Source organism: Galeopterus variegatus, unplaced genomic scaffold (assembly GCF_000696425.1).
Source record: "Galeopterus variegatus unplaced genomic scaffold, G_variegatus-3.0.2 Scaffold1962, whole genome shotgun sequence".
NCBI classification, from domain to species: domain Eukaryota; kingdom Metazoa; phylum Chordata; class Mammalia; order Dermoptera; family Cynocephalidae; genus Galeopterus; species Galeopterus variegatus.
The window spans coordinates 157055-178761 of NW_007728073.1; the positions used below are offsets into that span (position 1 = coordinate 157055).

General features: G+C 36.8%; 1 protein-coding gene across 1 annotated transcript in view; it reads right to left on the reverse strand.

The window, feature by feature from the left end:
• Positions 1-21707, reverse strand: part of LOC103596227 (palladin-like) — a 196507-nt gene that overhangs the window by 14735 nt on the left and 160065 nt on the right. The window contains exons 5-7 of the mRNA XM_008579817.1: positions 20340-20414; positions 16024-16165; positions 15475-15498 (exon numbers count right to left, since the gene is read on the reverse strand). Coding sequence (XP_008578039.1) covers positions 15475-15498; positions 16024-16165; positions 20340-20414 — 241 coding nt within the window. The remainder of the gene's footprint in view (positions 1-15474; positions 15499-16023; positions 16166-20339; positions 20415-21707) is intronic.

Here is a 21707-nt window from a genome sequence, read left to right on the forward strand (position 1 = left end):
CTTAATATTCTGTAGCTGCAGATATAAAGATAAATAACTCATGGTTCTCCCACTCAAGTTGTTTGTAATCTTTTTTAAGGCGGTGATACACATCCTCTTATAAGGACTTGAGTTAGAAAGTCTCCAGTCCATTTCAACTGCAAAAGTTTACACCCTTAATGCCCACTCCTCTCTTACGTTCAAAATTGTGCTGTCTTAAAAAGGCAGTTAATTGCAAGTGAAAGCGTTCGCCAGAAAGTGCCATTTTGAAAAAATTTATTGAAATATAAGAAGAAAGTAGGATGTATAATATAGAATTAAGATTTTTAGGGAATTAAAAAATTCCTGGTGCTTATATTTATTTTAGACTTCTGGAGAGATTAAAATTCTAGTCGATTATGCAGTATCTTTTAAATTGATCAAATATTAGCTATACTGTAATTATCATATAGTAACCAAAGACAGGATCTTTTCTGCCCTTTTTTCCCATTCTTTTTGATAGCTTTGCAACCCTTCCTCTGGAACTATCAAAGTCCTATTTTCTATAAAAACCAAACCAAACATAATTTCCTGAATTGTCTTCTTTTTCCTTTTTATTAACTTAAGATTAGTCTCTACTTTATTTTTAACTTGTAAATCTTATAGTTTTTTTTTACTTAAGATTAGTCTCTACTTTATTTTTAACTTGTAAATCTTATAGTTTTTTTTTACTTAAGATTAGTCTCTACTTTATTTTTAACTTGTAAATCTTATAGTTTTTTTTTACTTAAGATTAGTCTCTACTTTATTTTTAACTTGTAAATCTTATAGTTTTTTTTTACTTAAGATTAGTCTCTACTTTATTTTTAACTTGTAAATCTTATAGTTTTTTTTTTTCCCCTTTTTGTCTTTTTTTGTGTCCGGCACCGGATCGCAACCCTCAGTGTCGCGCCCGTACTGGACCAGGCCCGGCAACGGGATTGCAAACCTCGGTGCTGCACCTGCACCTCGCTCAGCCAGTGAGCGGGAACCGGTCTGTATGTGGGATCCGAACCCTCGGTGGGAGCGCCCCCGCGCTCCTAAGCGGCGCACTGTAGCAGTGCGCCACCGGGCCGGCCCTAAATCTTATAGTTTTTTAAAATAAGATAATACAAATACAAGGTACAAAATTTGAAAAGTGCAAACAAGTACTATTACAGTTCTCTACTTTTTAAATAATTATATTGAAACATTTCATGAGGCTTCAATTTGACTTTAAAATGAAGACATACATTTCAGCTGATCTCTGTACATTATAACTCGTTAGAAAGAGACAACAGGAATATCCAGTTATATAAAGGGATAGGTTATATATGTATACATTTGTGCATTAGTGTATGAAAAGCACAAAAAATACAACAATCTTAAGAGAGCTCAATGGTATTTATTTCAATTACAAGATACTTTGAGTTCTTAATAATGTTATTGCTTTGCTTTAAATAAAAGATAATTATTTGCCTTTTTACTGAAATGCTGATTGTCTCAGAAGACTTCCTGTGCTAGCAATAGTGAAAAATATTGGCTAATTAAAACTGGAACACTTTTTTTGGGCAATATATTGTGACCATGCTGGGTTATATTCCAGTAGGTAGTTTTATATATGGCAACCCTGGGCCTCATCAAGTTTCCCACTAAGTAAAACAAATTATGTTTTTAAATTTTATGGTCAAAATCAGTCCTTAAAAGACATTTAGGTGTACCCAGTAAGAATGCAGATTTACATAATAACGCTGTACAGAATTTTCTGGCTTTTCTGGTATTTACCTAGGTGGCAAAAAAAGCCAATTGGGTTCAATATTAGTGGAATACTTAATTCCAGTTGCTGTAGTGTTAATAGTAACAAAAAGAAAAATTTATTTATTGAAATTCTGAACCGAGGTTCTATCCTGTACTTTATAATTTCAATATTGTAGTTCCATAAGTAATGCTCAAGTTAAGACCACATCCCATAAAACAGTCATCTGTGGTATAGGGAGGGAAGGTGTAAACCCCAGCATGCTCACATTAGCATCTCCACCAGTACAAAAGTTCCCTTATCTCAGATGCATTGTGGGAACTGGGAGGACACCATGGATAAATGATATAAAACTATGAAGTATGATCCAGCAATCCCACTTCCGGCTATATACCCAAAGGAATTGAAATCAGTATGTTGAAGGGCTATCTGCACTTCCATGTTCATTGCAGCTTTATTCACAATACCCAAGATATAGACACAACCGAAGTGCCCATCAGTGGATGAACGGATTAAAAGAATGGGGCATAAATACACAATGGATTACTACTCAGCCTTTAAAAAGCAGGAAATTCTGTCATTTGTCACAACATGGTTGAACCTGGAGGACATTATGCTAAGTGAAGTAAGCCAGGCACAGAGAGACAAATACTGCATGACCTCACTTACACGTGGAATCTAAAAAATTTGAATTCATAGAAGTAAAGAGCACAATGGTGGTTATCAGAGGTGAGGTGGGGGTGGAGTGGCTAGGGAAAGGGGAGACTCTGGTCAAAGGGTACAAAGTTTATTAGAAAGGAGGAATAGTTTCTGGTGATCTATTGCACAGCATGGTGACTATAGTTAATAATAATGTATTGTATATTTCAAAATTGTTAAAAGAGTGAATGTTCTCACCACAAAGAAATAATAAGTATTTAAGGTGATAGATATGTTAATTAATCAGATTCGATGAGTCCACTATGTATACATGCATCAGAACATCATATTTATAGTCTATAAATACATACAATTATTATTTGTCAATTAAAAATAAAGCTTTAAAATATAAAAAAATTAAAAATTGTGCAATGTAATGTATGTTTAAGCTATTTTGATACTTTTAAGTTGGTGATTTTAATATAAAAAGGTGAAGAAAAACTAAAAGATAGAGAAATTAATTGGCAACTATTGAACAGGCTGTCCTCTGCATTACTCTAATTTTATTTCTATTCTACATTTGGCCCTTGATATACAGTCAAGAATCTAAATTTAATTATTATTTAAATTTGTATAATATGTGCTTTAGTTCCTCAATAAGATTGGGTTATTTTGGTGGAGGCAGGTGATGACTATTTATAAGATTGGGTTTTGGGTGGAGATTATTGCTAATTTTTTGAATCTTGAATTTTTTATAGTGGTGTTTCTGAAACCTATTTGATGATAAGGACCACCTGGAGCACCTGTCTAATGTGTTGATTACTTTGTCCTCTCTCTTCTTAGAGATTCTGATTCACTAGGTCTGGGGCCAAGGATTTTTTTTTTTAATGTATTTTCCAGATGATTTTTATCTTGAGGAAAGCATACAGAACTTTGTCCTAAAAAAAAAAAATGGATTTCAAACATTTTTGATTGGAACCCATAGAAAGAGATACATTTTATGTCCAATCCAGTCATATGTATAGGGAGGGATTTAATATGAGGGGGTCTTTAAAAAGTTCATGGAAGAACACATATAGTCTTTTAATTCCATTTTTCCACCAACTTTTTGAAGTGCCCTCATACATATATATGTACAATGAAAATAAAAGTTTCACAAAACAATAATCTTATTTATTACTTATATAATTAATATAATATAAAGTGTACACTACTATTTTTTATTCTATTTTATCTTTAAAAATGGTGGTTGCCATCCACATTCATAAATCATGATCAGCAGTGCCCTACAGGGCCTAGCACAGTTTCTGGCTCAATAAATGTCAATGAATCCTAAGTGTTTGGCATATTAAGAAAAGGGTTTCCAGATAAAGGTTTGAGAGACACTGATACACTTAGGGTACACAATTATTATTTGATCAAAAGGTTCACTGAATAGAAGGAAAAGTATAGAATAACAGAGAAAGCATGAGGTAATCCTGTGTGTTTTTGACTGTACTGTACACAGTTCTTGGCTTTCCAATTGCAAAGGAAGATAAAAAGTGTGGAAATAATTCAAGTTGGAGCTTCACATAAGATAAATCATTTGGAAAGTGAGATGTATCTGGAAAGGTATAAGGGACTGGGAATTTTTAAATGGAATACATATGGTTACAGAATGAGTTAAAAGTGTACTTAACCAGAGAGGGGTAAATAAAACTTAGAATATTAGTACTACAAGGGATTTCAGAGACTGACTAGAGCAAATCCCTCATTTCTTCAGGTTAGGTCCAAAGTGATTCTCTCAAGGTTATGGTTAATTAACCTCTAACCTCGTTAGAGCCAAAATGTAGAAGGTGGGCACCCTGCCTTCCACACACATGTGCTTCCTCTCCACAGCATGAAGTCTCTCTCCTTATTCTGCATTTTTTCCTAGTTCAGGACATAAGAAACCTGATATAAAGTGAGGTAATGAAAGATTTAAGTTGGGAAACAAGGAGTGTCCTGATGCTGAAAATTTTAATTACTCTCCTCATTATCCAAATAATTCACTAGAAATTAATTTTCACAAGGAGATATGTCCGCTAAGATAGAAGATACACTGGAATGGTATATAAGTTGAGTTAAAAGTACATTAAGGTGTGGACACACTGGTATCAGAGTAAATGAACAACCCATTCTTATGAGATTTTGAGAAAACCATCACATACTGGCTGTTCTCTGAGTTATGTGCTTTAGACAGCAGTAGGTCATCTCTGTTCCTCTCAGCAGATGCTGCTGGGCGCAGTGAAGCCTTCCCAGCTTTCAATAACACCTGGGTACTTCCTGCCTGGAGAACCATGGCCTGCGTCCCTATACTGTCTGCCCAGGGCTTGGTGCTCTTTGGAAAGGTCTTCTCTTAACCGTGAGTTATCTACACCTGGAAAGATGGAGTTTCTGGAGACACTTAGAGAAACGCCATTGCCAGTTCAAAGCCTGAGAATGCTTCAACTGTAAACACAGATGTAATTCTGTGCTTTGAAACCTACATTTAAAAACAGGATAACGTGGTAGGGTCTCCTACCCAGTCTACCTCAAGTAAGACAGCTTATTCTACAACCCACAAGACAAGTGCTGGTGGTATCTCTTCAGGTGTTACTTCCGGTGACTCTTCAGATTCAGCAGAATCATTAGAAAGAGTGAGAAGAAACAGACCTATAACTCTAACAAATGGTTCTACGTTATCTGAAAGTGAAATGAAAGATTCCTTAGATACCTCTTCTTCATCTTCAGCTTCAAATAGTTCAGAGGAAAGCAAAGAGAATCCAAGAGCTCATGAATCTTCCTTACATAGTGGGCTATCCAGAAGCAGCAATCTCAGGGTGACCAGAACTAGAGCTGCTCAAAGAAAAACTGGTAAGAGATTCAGTGGTATTTTGGAGGAATGTAAAATCAAGAGAATCTAAAAGTTAAACATTGAATGGATTATTGATTTAATGCATGCACATATGATTAAATTGCCCTTTAGGCCTTTCAGCTTTAGAAAGGAAATCAATTTTGGCATTAAAAAAATTAAGGAAAATCACTAAAATAATAAAGTCTTTAAAAAATGTTGAAATAAGGAAAACCTTTCTAATCTTATTGTTACTTTATTTCTAGGTCCTGTTTCTTTAGAAAATGGATGTGGCAGAAAAGCCATTCGAAAGAGAGTCTATTTAAGTGACTCTGATAACAATTCATTGAAGACTGGTGAAATTCTAAAAGCCAGAGCTGGAAATAACCGAAAAGTCCTACGAAAGTGTGCTGCTGTGGCTGCCAATAAGATAAAGCTAATGAGTGATGTAGAAGAGAATTCCAGTTCTGAAAGTGTCTGCTCTGGTCGAAAGCTGCCTCACCGCAATGCTTCTGCTGTAGCTAGAAAAAAGTTATTGCATAATTCAGAAGATGATCAGAGCTTAAAGTCAGAAATTGAAGAAGAAGAGCTAAAAGATCAAAGTCAATCACCACCAGTATCCAATTCTCATGCTGCCCAGAATACTGTCAGTGAATCTGAAAATGGAGATTCAGAGTCAGAAAGTGATTTGCGGGTAGCCCGAAAAAATTGGAACACTAATGGTCACAAGTTCCATATTCCAGTAACTTCTAAAACAAAATTTCTTAAAATAGAGTCTTCTGAGGAAGACTCTAAAAGTCATGATTCAGATAATGGACATAACAGAACTGCTGGCCCATCAACATCTGGGCAGAAACTTAAGGCAGAGAGCATCTCAGAAGAAGGAGATTCTGAATCAGGAAAATGTGGTGGTAGGAAATACAATACATTTCGTAAGAATGCTAATTTCTTTAAAAAAGCAAAGATCTTGAGTGATTCAGAAGACTCTGAATCTGAAGAACAAGATAATAGAGAAGATGGTAGATGTCACAAAATGGAAATGAACCCAATTTCAGAAAATCTGAAATGTGAACCTATTGCTATGTCCCAGTGTTTCTCAGATCATGTATCTGAAACTGATTTAGATTCAGGTGATGACAAAACAAAAGAAAAAACAAATAATTTTACGAAAGGTTCTACATCACAAGACAATGGACAAAGCAGAAAAGTTTCCAGGAAAAGGGTCTGTTCCAGTGACTCAGACAATTCAAAGGTGGTTAAGAAATCATCAAAAGCCAAAACAGGTCTCCTAAGGATTACTCGAAGATGTGCAACTACAGCTGTCAATAAGATTAAGCTCATGAATGATATAGATGTCAGTTTAGAAAATGTGTGCACTAGAAGCAAAAATGGCAGGAAAAAGCCTCTCCATTTTGCTAAAAAAAAACAGGATAACGTTTTTATATAGTATGGATTAAACAGAGAGGTTTTGAGAGCGATGATCTTGATGGCTTTTCAAGAGTTCCTTCTGATGCTTTCTGTGATTTTGTGGTTCCTTTAGTGAGCTGTTTTAAGAAAACCTGAGATTGTATACACAGTTGCCTCTTCTAAATCAGAGGGCTCATTTAAGAATAAAGTTTTATCATCTCCCCCTTATCCTTCCAGGCTTTGAGGATAAATTCAAAATCCTTAATGTAGTCTATGAAGCCTTACAAGATCAGGCCCCTGCTTCTTGCCAGCTCGTTCTGTGCCTCATGCCTCCCTGTCTCCTGAGCTTTGGGCACACTGGCTCCTGTGAAGCCACATTCCACAGTCTGTAAGCCTTGCTTGTCTTGGAGCATTTAGCACTCTCCTACTCAGCCTTATATTTCCCACAAACATTAACTTTCTCAGAAAATCCTTTTTTGGTTAGACTTGGTCATACTTATCACTTCTATGTGATTGTAGGATGGGTCATATTTTTTGGAGACACACCTCACAACTATAATGAAATAATCTACTGTGTAATTAGTTTGTTAGTTTCTGGTGCCCTGACTAGAATATAACCTCTGAGAGCAGAAACCATTTTTGTTCACGACCATATTCTCAGCATCTCATACACAGTGAGCTCTCTGTAATGATTTCTGAATAAACACATCGGTGAAATTTAGATTGAAGGAAAAAATAGGCACTTGCTTTACAGAAAGACTGTTTTCTAAAGGAATTCTCAGTAAGACTGATTTTCCTACAAACTTTGTGTGTTTAAAATTTGATTAAACAGAATACATTTTATATAAATTTCAGAAATACTTCTTTACATAAAATAAAGTGTATGCCTGTATGTAGTTGGTGACTCATGAACATCTAGAAAAGTTATAGCCTTAAAAAACAAAAAAATAAAGAAAAAAGAAGCATTGAGGTGTTCTTTTAGTAATCTTTATGCATTGATATGTCACAGTGATTTTTGCTAGATAAAATTTTAATCCAATGTCCCAAAGTTTGTTCAGCTTTTTTCCTCTTGGAATGCTTTATCCAACAGTGACAATAGACTCATATTTTGTTGAGAGAAGGAAGCATTATAGCTTGCATGGTTCTGACATTATAAAAATGAAGAAAGCCTGAGGAAATGAGATGAGCCAGATTGTAATATTGAATTTTCGTCTGGTAGCATCTAACGTGAACAAAGACCTTTAAGACATCTGTAAAATAAATTTTGGGAAGGAAGGGAAATCAGGAAATGACTGCTTATGTCAAATAAAGGGAGTCAGAGGCTTACTTATCTGTACTAAAAAACTATCTCCAGTATAAATGGAAAAATTTAAAGTTATTTATAACTTTAATTATAATCTGTTTTAATCCAATTTTCCTAAATTTAATTTCCTAAGGTTTTGACTTGAGGGCATATAATAAATTACCAAATCAGAAACTATTTTTACTGTTGATAAATTCTGTTTTTTACAGTTACCTAAAAATTACTTAATCACAGCAATATCTCCCAGAAGGCAACTTTAAATTTCATCCAAGTTCTTTGACTTATTTATCACTTCGTTAAATACAAACAGAAACTATTTTATTTGCAGAAACTGATGAAATAATGAGGCAGTAAGGATAAGATTACTAGGTTCCTTAGGTAATAAGGGAACATTTTCATAAATACCTTCCTCCACGGCTCTTCCTTTTTTTTTTTTTTGTCCAGAGCAAATAAAAAGAAATGCAGCTTCTACTTTCAAACCACAGAACAATTGATTTTAAAAAAAGAACTCTGGGTTAAAATGGCCAAGATAAAATTTAGTGTGGGTAAATATTTATAAACCATTTTTTAAAATGATGAACTGTATCATATATAGAGAAGGATGTTTAAAATGTACAGTTTAAGGAATAACAATGAAATGAACCTCTGTGTGTCCATCATCAAGTCTAAGAAATAAAATGTTACCAATGCTTTAGAAATGCCTTTTATGCCCTCCCTAATTTAATCTTCCATTTTATCTTTTTGAGATAATAATTCCTTTGATTTTCTTTATCTGTTTATCCCATATGCATGTTTCTTTCAAAAATGTGTTCTTTAGTTTTAAAAAATTGGGTAACAAGAACAAATCTTATGTAAAGATCAGGCAAACTTAGATCACTGTTAGAAAAAAGCTCCCAAAACGTATAAAAAGTCAACTGGTTTTTGTATATTGATTTTGTATCCTGCAACATTACTGAATTCATTTATCAGCTCCAAGAGTTTTTTGGTAGAGTCTTTAGGTTTTTCTCTCTATATATATGATCATATCATCTGCAAACAGGGAAAATTTGACTTTGTTTTTTCCAACTTGGATGCCTTTTATTTCTTTCTCTTGCCTGATTGCTCTGGCTAGTACTTCCAACACTATGTTGAATAGGAGTGGTGAGAGTGGGCATCCTCGTCTTGTTCCTGTTCTTAAAGGGAAAGCTTTCAGCTTTTCCCAATTCAGGATGATGTTGGTGGTGGATTTGTCATAGATGGCTTTTATTGTGTTAAGATACTTTCCTTCTATACTTAATTTGTAATGATGAATCTGCTAATTATCCTGATTTGAACACCACATACTGTACACAAATGCTAATAGTCTACTCTGTACCCCACAAATATGTGTAATCAATTATTTCAATAAACTTTTTTTAAAAAAGGAGAAAAAGCTTCCAGGAACTATCTTGGGCCATAAACAAGCTTCAACTTCTCTGAAAGTTTACAAAAGCCCCTTGGGGTACTTCATGGGCAAGGTCATGAGTCAGCCCTGGGAAATACATGGCTCACCTCAGTGGTGAGGTCTGATGGCACTAAGTGTGGGCAGGACAGGACAGCCAGCAGGAATGTTGATAGCATAGGTGTCTCCATGTGTTCTGTTTCTAAACTCAACGTGGCCAACTTCGAGATCTCAGGACTGGGTCAAAGCAGGACACTTCTGTGGGGGTGAAGTGAGTGTCCACAGTTGATCTAGTTGGCAATGCATGGAGGGTGAGCAGGTCAGGCCAAGGAGGGAGAAGAATCTGGGTCAGTCTTATGACCCTGCTATTTTGTCATCAGAGTAAAAGATGGGATAGACATGTGTCAATGAACCTCTTAGTGATGAAAGCCTCCATGTGTCTGTCTGGGTCCCACTGTGCCAGTCTGGACTTGCCCTTCATGCCTGAGGCACAGCTCTTGCTCTCCTGGGGGTTCCCTTTGCTTTTCACTTGTATTCGATCTCTGGCTTCCTGCATTCCACATCTACCTCTTGCTCTTTCTGGGTTAATTCTCTTCCTGTGGTGGAATACATCCCCCATAAAGAGTTGTGGAGGAAAATTTTTGAGACCTTGTAAGTCTGAAAATATCCTTACTAGATCTTCATGTAGAACTTGAGATTTGGCTGGGGGTAGAATGCTAAGTGGGAGTTGGTTTTACCTCAGAATTTTGATGGGCTTGCTTTATTGTCTCTTTATGCCTAGTGGCTGCTGAGAAGGCCTGAGTCATTCTGATTGCTCAGTTTGTGTATAACCTGATGTTTTCTCCCTGGACATTTGGAGAATGATCCTTATCCTGGATATTCTAAATTTTAAGATGATGTGCACTGCTCTGAGTTTATTCCATATATTGTGAACTCAGTGGGAATGAGTTTTTCAATCTAGAAACCGATGGCTTTCCGTTTGGGGATTTTTTTTGAATTCTATCATTGATTATCCCTCTTTCCCCTTTGTTCTTCTCTCCTCCTGGAATCCTAGTTATGCGTGTGTAGTCTATCTGGGCTGGTTCTCTGGTTTCTCCAATTGTATTATCTTTTCTCTCGTATATCCCTTCTTTGCCTTTTTGCTCTACTTTGTGGGAAATTTCCTCAACTTTCATTTCTGCCAACAGCTTTTTCATTCCAAGAACTCTTTTTTTTTTCCTAAATGTTTCCCCCATCCCAACACTTTTAAAAATACCTTTTTATTTTAACTTCTTGGATGCACTGATTTTCTTATCTGTCTGGGGAGAGTATTTTGTTTTGTTTTGTTTTACATTTTCTTCTCTTTGCAAATTTGTTTTCTCCAAGTGGCTTCTTGGGGAAGTTGCTTATTTTCTTCTATATCATCCATGGTAGAGGTTTTCTTCAGTTGTATTTTATCTCTGCTTGTCTGACATGGTTGTGAGTCAACTAGAGGCTCTGAGTACAAGAGAAGAACTTGCAAACTTTGGCCTTTCCAATAACGTAATCTAGGTGGCATCTTTGTAGGAGAAACTCCCAATTCATCACCTATGAATTTACTTTTTCTCTTGGGATGTTCAGATTGCCCAGGGAACAACATCCCAGAGTCCTTCAGTTTCTGCCAAGAGAGGCAAAACTCACAGGCTGCATTCCAGAAGGTGAGTGCAGGGCTGAAGGTAGGCACATTCAGCATTTAGAATTCAGAGTCACTCAGTTTTCTTTTTGGTGCACACTCAAATGTGCCTTGAGTCTTCCCCCCTCCTCCCAGAGACTAAGCCAAACTTCCCTGGTTCATGCAACCTTAGGTATCGCAGTAATTTTTTTATGGTGCTCCTAAGCCAAAAGATATACCTATACAGTTCCTTTATTAAGTATTTCCAAAGAACTTAATAAGTATTTATGTTTGAACATGTTAGTTACTGTTTGAAAAAATACACGTGAATTGAAAGAAAACCTTATTCCTTTATTCTTAAAACCACAATTACTTAATAATGGATGTGTGCATCTGTTGGGTACTACACAACATTTCTTGGAATCAGATTGGACACAGCCAGCCTCATTTCATGTTCCACATAGATTTTCATGTGGTACTGGCTTTTTATCATACACCCATCAAAAACTCAATTACACAAAGATATGATGTCACTGAAAAGAATGTGGAGTGATCTAATGTTGAACTTCTGAACTATCTCAAGCTAGTAGCTGTGTCATATCTGTCAGATGTGAAGTATAAATGTGTTTGCATCAAAAATTTCAATTTGGTGTAGCACCCAGGGGCACTTTGTCACACAGTTTGAGAACCGTAGGTTTTATATGGCCTACTTTTGTTCTACACATTTTTGTTCAATGCTCCATCCTAGCCTGGAACTTGCATGAAGTTTTTAACTATGTACAATCTACTGGGATCTCAACAAACATTCCCACCATTGCTTCCTACAACTCAGCACCTTAGTACGCTTAACTAAATGTAACTGACTTCACATTCTGATTCACAGAGTCAAAGTCCATCAAAACACAGACTCTACTATACAAGATCTAGGATGGGTTACATCAGTTAGCAGAGATCGCTTAACTAAATGTAACTGACTTCACATTCTGATTCACAGAGTCAAACTCCATCAAAACACAGACTCTACTATACAAGATCTAGGATGGGTTACATCAGTTAGCAGAGATTCATACTGAAAGTGGGAGGCATCATATTTTAATATGTATAATTCACCAACCAATAAGACAGTTTTTTGTGTTTTTAATTTTGCATGCCATTAGACAATGCTATAGGAGTAACTCGATACAGTTTGTGGTTGTTTCCAGACAGCTGAGTAAGAGTCTGAGTATTAACAGATGCCAAATGAGTCTTCTGTGCCCCTTACCCCCAGACTAGTCTTTGAAGGATTCAGTCAGTGTAAACTCAGAATGTCAAAGAAGGCCAGAGCAGGTAATATGACAAACGGATGTTGGTCTTAAGTAAGCTGACTAGCTATTAATTCACAAAACAGTCTGAAGAGATTCGTGATGCAAGCCAACTTCTGTCTAGACAGAGAGGGGAGTGTAAAATGCATTAGACAGATACAACACAGTAGTGACAAGAAAAACCTGTTTCAGTTGCACAAATGCATCAGGAGAGAACCTGCTATTTCCTTCTTTATCGAAATATCTAATCCCTAATGGAGCTATATCTGGGTGCTAGTGAATTTCAATTTTATTTCTAAAGCTTTAAAACCTCTTTCCCATGAAAAGGAGGGAGAGTGAAGAGAAGGGAAAAAAAGAGATAGAAAGAATAAAAGAGTGAGATGGAAAAAGAGAGGAAGAGAGGGAGGGAAAGACCAAGGGAGCGTGGAGAGAGAGAGAGTGAGAGTGAGAGAGAGTGAGAGCATGCATGGGTGCGAGAGCCAGCCAGCAGTCTATGTCAGAGCAAGAGAAGGCAGTAGCAAGGGAGGGTAATAAAACCTGAATGCTTAAATATTTTCCCGAATTTCAAAGCTATTATGTTTTAGCATTTGGAAAATATCACTGACCCAGTCCCATAAAATTTATCTCTTGCCTCAGATGTCTTGTAGTCATGTCTGTTTTTCTCCTTTCCACTTAACAGTGGCTAAAAACAGCTATCAGGGAAGTCAGTTGCTACATACATTCTATATGGCTGAACAGTTCAGTGGTGCAGTAGATCATTTAGGGAAAGTAAACAGTTCAATATATGTTTTTGTGTTTCCTCTGGTATAGCAACATCAGTGTTAATGTAAGGAGAACATTTGGCAACTAGTAAAAGAATCATACTTAGTTTTGTCAGGCATGCCAAAACTTTGCTTAAATACAAATATACTTTAACATTTGCTTCATCTGAATTTCTTACTCGTAACAACTCACTTAAGCAGTCACTTGAGTAGTCATTCATGTGTTTAACTTTTTTGTTTAAAAAACAGGATCACGAATTTTATTTAACACTACATGCAATTGTAGATTTCCTAAAGAGGACCATTTTAATGCTTCAGTGTAAAAGAGAAAAGAGCAATTCTAGTAGTGTCATGGTATATATAATTGTGGAGAAATTATCACAGGTTAGGAAAAACTCATTGTGTTTTGTTTTTAATAGCTCCTGGCTTTCTTTCTTTCTATCCATCTATCTATCTATCTATCTATCTATCTATCTATCTATCTATCTATCTATCTATCTATCTATCTATCTATCTATCTATCTATCTATCTATCTATCTATCTATCTATCTATCTATCTATCTATCTATCTATCTATCTATCTATCTATCTATCTATCTATCTATCTATCTATCTATCTATCTATCTATCTATCTATCTATCTATCTATCTATCTATCTATCTATCTATCTATCTATCTATCTATCTATCTATCTATCTATCTATCTATCTATCTATCTATCTATCTATCTATCTATCTATCTATCTATCTATCTATCTATCTATCTATCTATCTATCTATCTATCTATCTATCTATCTATCTATCTATCTATCTATCTATCTATCTATCTATCTATCTATCTATCTATCTATCTATCTATCTATCTATCTATCTATCTATCTATCTATCTATCTATCTATCTATCTATCTATCTATCTATCTATCTATCTATCTATCTATCTATCTATCTATCTATCTATCTATCTATCTATCTATCTATCTATCTATCTATCTATCTATCTATCTATCTATCTATCTATCTATCTATCTATCTATCTATCTATCTACCTATCTATCTTCGTATAACTTCGTATAATGTATGCTATACGAAGTTATGCATCTATCTACCTATCTAGTCTATTTAAAGCAGTAAATGCAAAAGATGTGCCTTAACTCCCTACAAGATTTCCATATTAATTAGCTCGTGCAGTCAATTTAGTCTCAGAAGTTTTATGTATCAGGGAACTAGCATTATACAATTTTATACAAGGACATATCACAGATGAAATATGAAGTTGTATATTTCTACAGTCTGTAAAGTGACTGCAGCGTTTGATGTGGTTACTGACACACTGAGTGGGGTGACATGCTCTAGTTAAAACTCATGACAAGAAGGCAATAGATCAATCTCAGTTGTTCCTTAGGGATGTTATTCAGCATCCCTTAAACTTTGGATTCTAATAGTATCATACTCTACTTTTGAAGACCCAGCACTCAGATGTGAGAGGTTCAGGGACTGACCGCAGTAATCGGACCTGCAGTAGTCCACAGAGAACATTCAAGTTCCCCAAAAAGGGTCACAGCAAGGTCACAGCTCCTAAAGCACATCTGGCAGGATCTGCTCGATCCTGAAGCAGAGGCACAAACAGCAGAAACAGAAAAATGTCTTGTTCTTCTACCCTTTGTTAAGAAATATATGAAATCGTGATTTTGTTGATGGGAAAAATACAAGAGAAAATAGTCTTGAGAAGGATGTACTATGAAATACTTAGACAAAAGTTTTTGTTTCTTTTACAAACACCATTTTAGTCCATGAGGAGTCATAAATATACAAGAAGTCTGATGCAGGGGAACAGTCGGCTGATGCTTCTGGATCACATAGCGCTCTGATGAGGTTGAATGACCTGGTAATTAAGAGAGATCCCAGGGCAAGATGACTTTCTTCATGCTTGTAGAATAGTAAAAGTTTATGGCTCAGGGCACATAAATGAAAAATGCCTGGGGACCAATTTTGCTAACATCCTTGGGCTGCTCTCATCTGAGACACATTTCTAAGCTGGGGAGTCTAGTTGTTAGTGGGTTTTGGTGAGTAAAAGTATGCAGCAGATTGTTCTTTTCTACCAGAATTTTAGGAGGATGTTTTTTCATCATTAGCTTGGTTTGCTTTCCAAGTACAAAAAAGTATATTTTAAAAAGCCTTAAGTCACTGAGCTTGACCTTCTTGTCTGAATGGAACTTAATGTTTTACTAATAAAGAAGCTGATGTAAAATGTGGTGTACAGAGCCCACGATAAAGAAGATATTGTCTTTAGGGGGGTTTCATATTTCCAGGGAACTGCAAAAACATTGTTCTGCTATGGCTTTAAAACAGAAACAAAGAACTATTGAAACCCCAAAGATACATTATCCTACGCCCCACCTCCCCAGCCAAAAAAAAAAGATTCTTACCAGGTTCAGCTGTAGATCTAGGTTCTGTTTGCCACATGAGAAAAAAATAAATAAGAACAGAGTATCAGAATGGGATTCTGTTAATAATAACCCTATCTACTCTATTACCTTGTCTACGACATGTTTGCAGAAATGTTATAGACAAACTCCGTAATATAGAAGAGATAGTTAAAGTGATATCAGATCAATTTATATTTCTATAGAAATAAAAACTTGAATTCCAGTAACACCTTATACTAGGAGGTTTTTAAAATAGCAGTTCATTCATGTGCTATAGGAGGCTTGTGAATCTCCTAATATTATTTGCCTAACTTTGAGCACAAATGTACATGTGCATTTTTTTCTGGAGAAAGAATATATAACTTTCATCAGAGTTTCAAAGGGGCCACAGTTTTAATTTATTGAACGTCACACATTGAGGGTTTTTTGGTCTCACCACTCTTTGAAAACAGAAATCAAATCATCTGAATGACTCAGCCCTTCTCAGTTTTCCTGAAGCTAGAGAGAATAAAATGGTCAGCTACAACAGAGTGGGCACTTCTTCCTTACTTTTCTGTAGAATTCTGAAATCTGGAGAGTCCTGGATTTCACTCCCTTGCCGGAACCACTGGACCTGCAGAGGGGGTGCTCCTCGGACCCGACACTCCAGAACCACCACCTGGCCCTCTGCCGCTGCTATGTTTTGCAGTTCCTGAAATTTAAGGAAAATGCCCCCATCAGACTCTGATGTGTTCTTAAACTATTTCACAACAGAGAATAAAAATTCCAGACCTTAGACAAATAAAGAAAAAAATCAAACTGCAAAACTTGCAACATAAAATAATTACCACTATTTCAGGTAGGGATGAACACCTTAAACCCAATAACTGTCAGCTTTTCATGAAATTAGTAAGGTTTACTATAAGCCCTGTAGAACTTAGTGGCCTATCTGCAAATCTGCATCGATCCCTTCACATTTATGGAATTTGACGGTGACAACTGTTGCCTCTCTATATATACATTTAAGAGTAAGCTGGTGGAACGCAAAATTCTTAAAACAATTACACTCCAAACGAATATAGATCCTTATGAAAACCAGAGAAGAAGAGAAAAAAAGACATGCATTTGTTGCACATGCTCCAGACTTTTCATGTACTCCCCCACCACCTCTGCCTGACTGATTTCCTGCGTCGGGTTTATTAAGCTAAGCGGTTTTGGTATTTTCTCATTTTTAGATTCTGAGTAATAATAAAACATGCCGTGCTCCTCCCTTAACTGACCTTCATTTCCTCCTCCCTTACTACTGCCCTTGTGGCTCCTCACCCCACTCCAACTCCAGACCAATAAATTTTTACAATCCAACAGATTAGAAATTAATTTGGCTTTTTATATGCAAAGAGGTAAAGCTTTTAAACTTGTTTTTAAATATTAGGACATAACAGTTCCCTTACAGATGCCTCTACCTTCCTCCTCTAGGATTAACTAGCAATGGAGCCTATTTAAACTTTTGACTATTTAAACTTCTGACTATAGATAACTGGATTTAAGATAGACCATGCAGAACTCTTAAAATAATTCAGACACTATAAAGTAATCTACCTATATAGAGACAAAAAGTAAACAAATTCACATTAGGGAGTGCATGTGTTTTTTTGGTGTTTTATTTTTTTTAATTATCTGAGGCAACAACAAATGATGTTCTGGGAAAAACAATTCCTTTATCAAACGGCTTACAGGAAGTGTGCTAAAGCCCTACAGAAATTCTAAAAGTCTATGATGTTGGCAGAAGAACTATAAAAGTCTAATGTGAAGTTTGAGAAGGAGTTCGTAAGAATTTTGGTAGTTGACAAGAATTGTTTTTAAGTGAATGAGTTAAGATCAACTACTTCTGATTGCATTCTTTCTCATTTTTCTACTTTTAAATGTAGAAAATCTCTGGTTTTAAATCAATTTTTTTTTTTTTACTTTGTGACTGGGTCCAGAGAAGAGCTAATTCAATGGATCACAGTGGAGTAAGTGTTGCTGATATGGTCCAGTGTCTATGGATTAATCTTTTAAACGTCTCCAGGCTTGTCCAGGAAGTCATTCGTGGTAGATTACAAATAGTACCCCCCAAATTTTTCATGCTTGAGCTCTCAGGCACCAAAGGAGACCTTGATTTATTTCTAGGATTAGGCATTTGGTTCACTGTTGGAAAATCAGAGGTGTAGGAAATGTGTAGATGCCATGGAACTTAAGCAGTCAAAACTCCATAGTTATTCCAGGGTTACAATTTGGCTCCTCCTGGAGCAAATATTTTGATCATGGCAAAAGCCATGACTAAACACAGTAAATCATTAAGAGAACCTTTTAGAACATAATGAGGAGCCCCAGAGGGGACTGACAGTCAACATTTAGAAGTTGTACCTGCAATCTGTATCATCCACTCAGTGTAGGACCAGGGGCCCCTTGGTATTTTAGGATCCATATAAGGACATCTCTTGTTAAACATCAAGACCACCTGACACTATGATTTTTTGGAGGGGTCTAACTATCTAGGAAGAAATGCCACATGGGGGAGTCACTTTCCTGGCCACACAAGCGTCCCTACTACCTACAGTACCACAGTCCACACCAGCTTTGCTGCCAGAGCTGAACCTGCCGCTCTGCTGGGTACCTGCAGGCAGGAGCACTGACTCTGCCTCTGACCAGCTGTGAAAGCTGGGAATCTTTTCCAGAGTGGCAAGAGGAGATAGATGGAGGCATGCACACTTGGACTGGCAAAGCCCACATGCCATTCACTGTCACTATCATACCCAAGAGAAAGGCCAAAGAAGGCACTAAAGCCGAGCAAGAGAAGGTTAGTTTGGGTTACAGAGGAGATCAGCAGGATTTTTTTCTAAACCTGCCCCTCCAAAACCAGAGCTTAGGCCCGAAAAGGACCCACAAAGCACAGAGAAGCTACCCAAAGGGAAAATGGGGAAAGCAGATGCCACCAAGAAACACCTGTAGGACACAGATGTTCCTCAGTTGCAGACACAGAAAATGGAAGGCTGGAGATGCCCAGTGAAGTGTGTTGTGTTCTGTGCCTCCGGTGACTCTACGGTTTAAGACTTCTTACATATCGACCTATAGAAAAGTACTGTTTTACTTTTCTTAAAAGCCATGTTGTTAGCATGGTTTTCTTTTGGAGGGGGAAAGACCGTTAATAGAATGTCTATGCCTCAGGAGCTGGACTGCAATGGAGAAACAGGGTTTTGTATCTAGTTTTGGGGGATTCCTACTGGTACCCAGAAGGAATTCTGTAACATTTACACACGTCAGGCCACTGTAGGTGAAGCCCTGTGATGAGAGAAAGTAAAATCTCACATCCTTTTTCCTCCCCTTATGCCATCAGCATGGCCTTCATTTGTTTAAATCAAGAGGTGCGTTGGGCCCTGGCACCCCCCAAATCACCTGTGTCTTGGTTGACAATACATTAGGCAACAAACACTTTCTGGTGATGCTCTTGAGAAGCTGTTTGTGAAAAGCTCTTGAACTACATGGTGAATGTGGAGTGTCCATCCCTCTGTAAACGTTTCCTGTTCTAAGCACCAAAGGAAGACTTCGTTGGCTATTACGATGACATAGTTTTTGGTAGGGTTTTACCTTTTTTTGGGGGGAGGGGTAGTCTACCTAAGAGGGGAGTTTGAAAGTTTTCAACCATTATCATCTGCTGCCTGTGCCTGATTGGAAATATAATAACTGCTTATGGCAAGATCTTTACTATTGCTTGGATTCAGGCTGGCATAGGAGAGACAAAAAAAAAAAAAAAAAAAAAAAAAAAAAAAATTTCCCTCCACGAAGGAAATAAAGATGCTTTTCTCTACTGCTTCACAAAAGTTTTATAGATTTGCTCTCACATTTGCCTTTAGTTTACTTGGAATTGATTTTTGTAAGAGGTGTGAGGCAGGAGTCCAATTTAGTATTTCTTCACCTCTGCTGAAGCATTCATTCTTTCCCCACTGATGTGCAAGTTTCTGTTGGTATTGGAGTAGCTTGTGGGCTCTGTTGTGATTACTCTTCATTTGTCTAGCCTTGTGCCCATACCATATTATCCAAATTCCTCTACATTCCAAGAGTCTTGATATTTCATAGGACAAATCTCAATCCTTCCCTAACTCCACTCTATTTTTCTTCTTCAGGGGTGCCCTGGCTATTCCCAGCTATTTTTCCTCCACACAACTTTTAGAATCAAGTTGTTAAATTCTATATCAGACAATAAATAATAAGGAATCTGTTAGAATTTTAGCTAGATTTGCATTAAATATAGACTAATCAGGGAGTCATGACTTCTTTACAGTCTTTTGGTCCTCAAGCATGGTATATCTGTATATCTCTCCATTTATTTGGGCCTTTATAAATATTTCTCAATAAAGTTTTATAATTTTCTCCCCCCTCCCTCTCCCCCAAAAAAGGAAAAAGAAGGAACAAAAATGCTACATGGAACCACTTCTAACTTGAGCAGTAGACCAATGAAATGGATATCATTATTCAGGCTGGCAATGCAAATCATCGACTTAGGACACGTAGAAAATTAATCCTTTTTTTTCTGAATTTCTATAAAACTTGCTAGATCTCCCAAGCAATTTCCTACACAGCATTCTGTCTTGTTTTTTCTACCTGTCTTGGCTTTCGCACTGGATTTTAAGCTCTATCAGGTCTCTGCCCACACCCACATCTCTCAGACACACCACAAGATTATAGTCACACAGCTTATTCAACAAATATCTATTTAGTCCCAAAGGTAACCATGATAATCAGGTTACTATCCATTTTAATTTTTAAAGACTGTCACATGAAGCCACATGTATATGGAATTTAAGGACTAAAGCAAACACAGAGAATGGGACTTCAGGATGTCAGACCTTTGTAAACACAGGAGGAAAGTAGGCAGCAGGGGTTCCATCAGGTCGGCAGAGATATGAAGTTGGACTGTGAACCTGAAAAATCAGAGACATACAGATCAAATGCTAAATATATAAACTGCTGAAAAAATGGGCTAACGAAACCTTTCATTATTGGGATCGCTCCACTTGAATGAATCGAGAGAATGAAAGTACTGCCATACATCACTGTGCTGGGCTACTCTTACAGTACGGATATTGTTCTTCTCCCTCACTCCACATCTGTTACTCTTCTCTATTCAAAAGGATATTCAAGGCAAAAGCTCCCTGGTCCTTGGGGATCCACGAGCTTTTAAATGCTATTACCACACGAGTTTTTGTGTGTGGGACTTCACAGGGGTCTTTTTAAAAGTTCTTCCAGACATTACATTTTATTTTTAAATACAGTCTGGGTTCATTGAATAAAAAGCATAAGCTATTGGCAGTGACGGGTAAAGTAAATGATCAAACATCTACCTATCTTATTTTTAATTTGTGCTCTTTTTTCCATATAAGAATTATGGGAAATGAGCAAAAAAGGAATATATTATTTTTTTCTTGATGTGTAAAAAATGCAGGTGTTGAAATACTTACTGAATGGCATTTATCTCTGGGGAAATAAAGGGATTGATAGTAGTGAATGGAAAGCATTTCTTTGTGCACACTTACTTTCGAATATCCTGGATTGATTTATTTATATAAGTGATTGTTAGCTTCTTAACCCCAGATGATGGTGATCTGATATTATGTGTCTAAATATGCCACAGGATGTCATGGAGAATGTTGCAAACTTGTACAGATACTAGTATGGTGATGGGCCTTATCCATTATCCCTGGAAGACTTTTTACTAGTTTGTGATTTAGGACATCTGGGTCTCACTTTTCAGTGTCTTTTATGTCCAAAGACTATATGAACATTTTTATGGTATATACTCTGTGCCAGGCACTAAATGCCACATGAAGATTAACTAACCGAATCTTCATAAGATAGGTGGTGAAATAGGTGGTATTATTATCTTTCTTTTACAGATGAAGAACATTATTTTCTGAAGGTCCCTTGGTTACTAAGTGGTACAGCTGGGATTCAAACCCAGTCGGGCTGGTTCCAGCGTGTTAACCTTCATGTAACATTGCCTACAATAATCAAGTGATGGTGTTTCTCTGAGCACTTCCTTCTCCCAACTAAAGAAATGGGATTTATTACCTTTCATATAGTGTTCCTGCAGAATTTAAATTATTTAAAAATGTGCTCTTTAGGGCTGGCCCGGTGGCGCACTGGATAGTGCGCCGCTTGGGAAGCGCGGCAGCGCTCCCCCCATGGGGTGCCGATCACACACACAAACCAGCTCC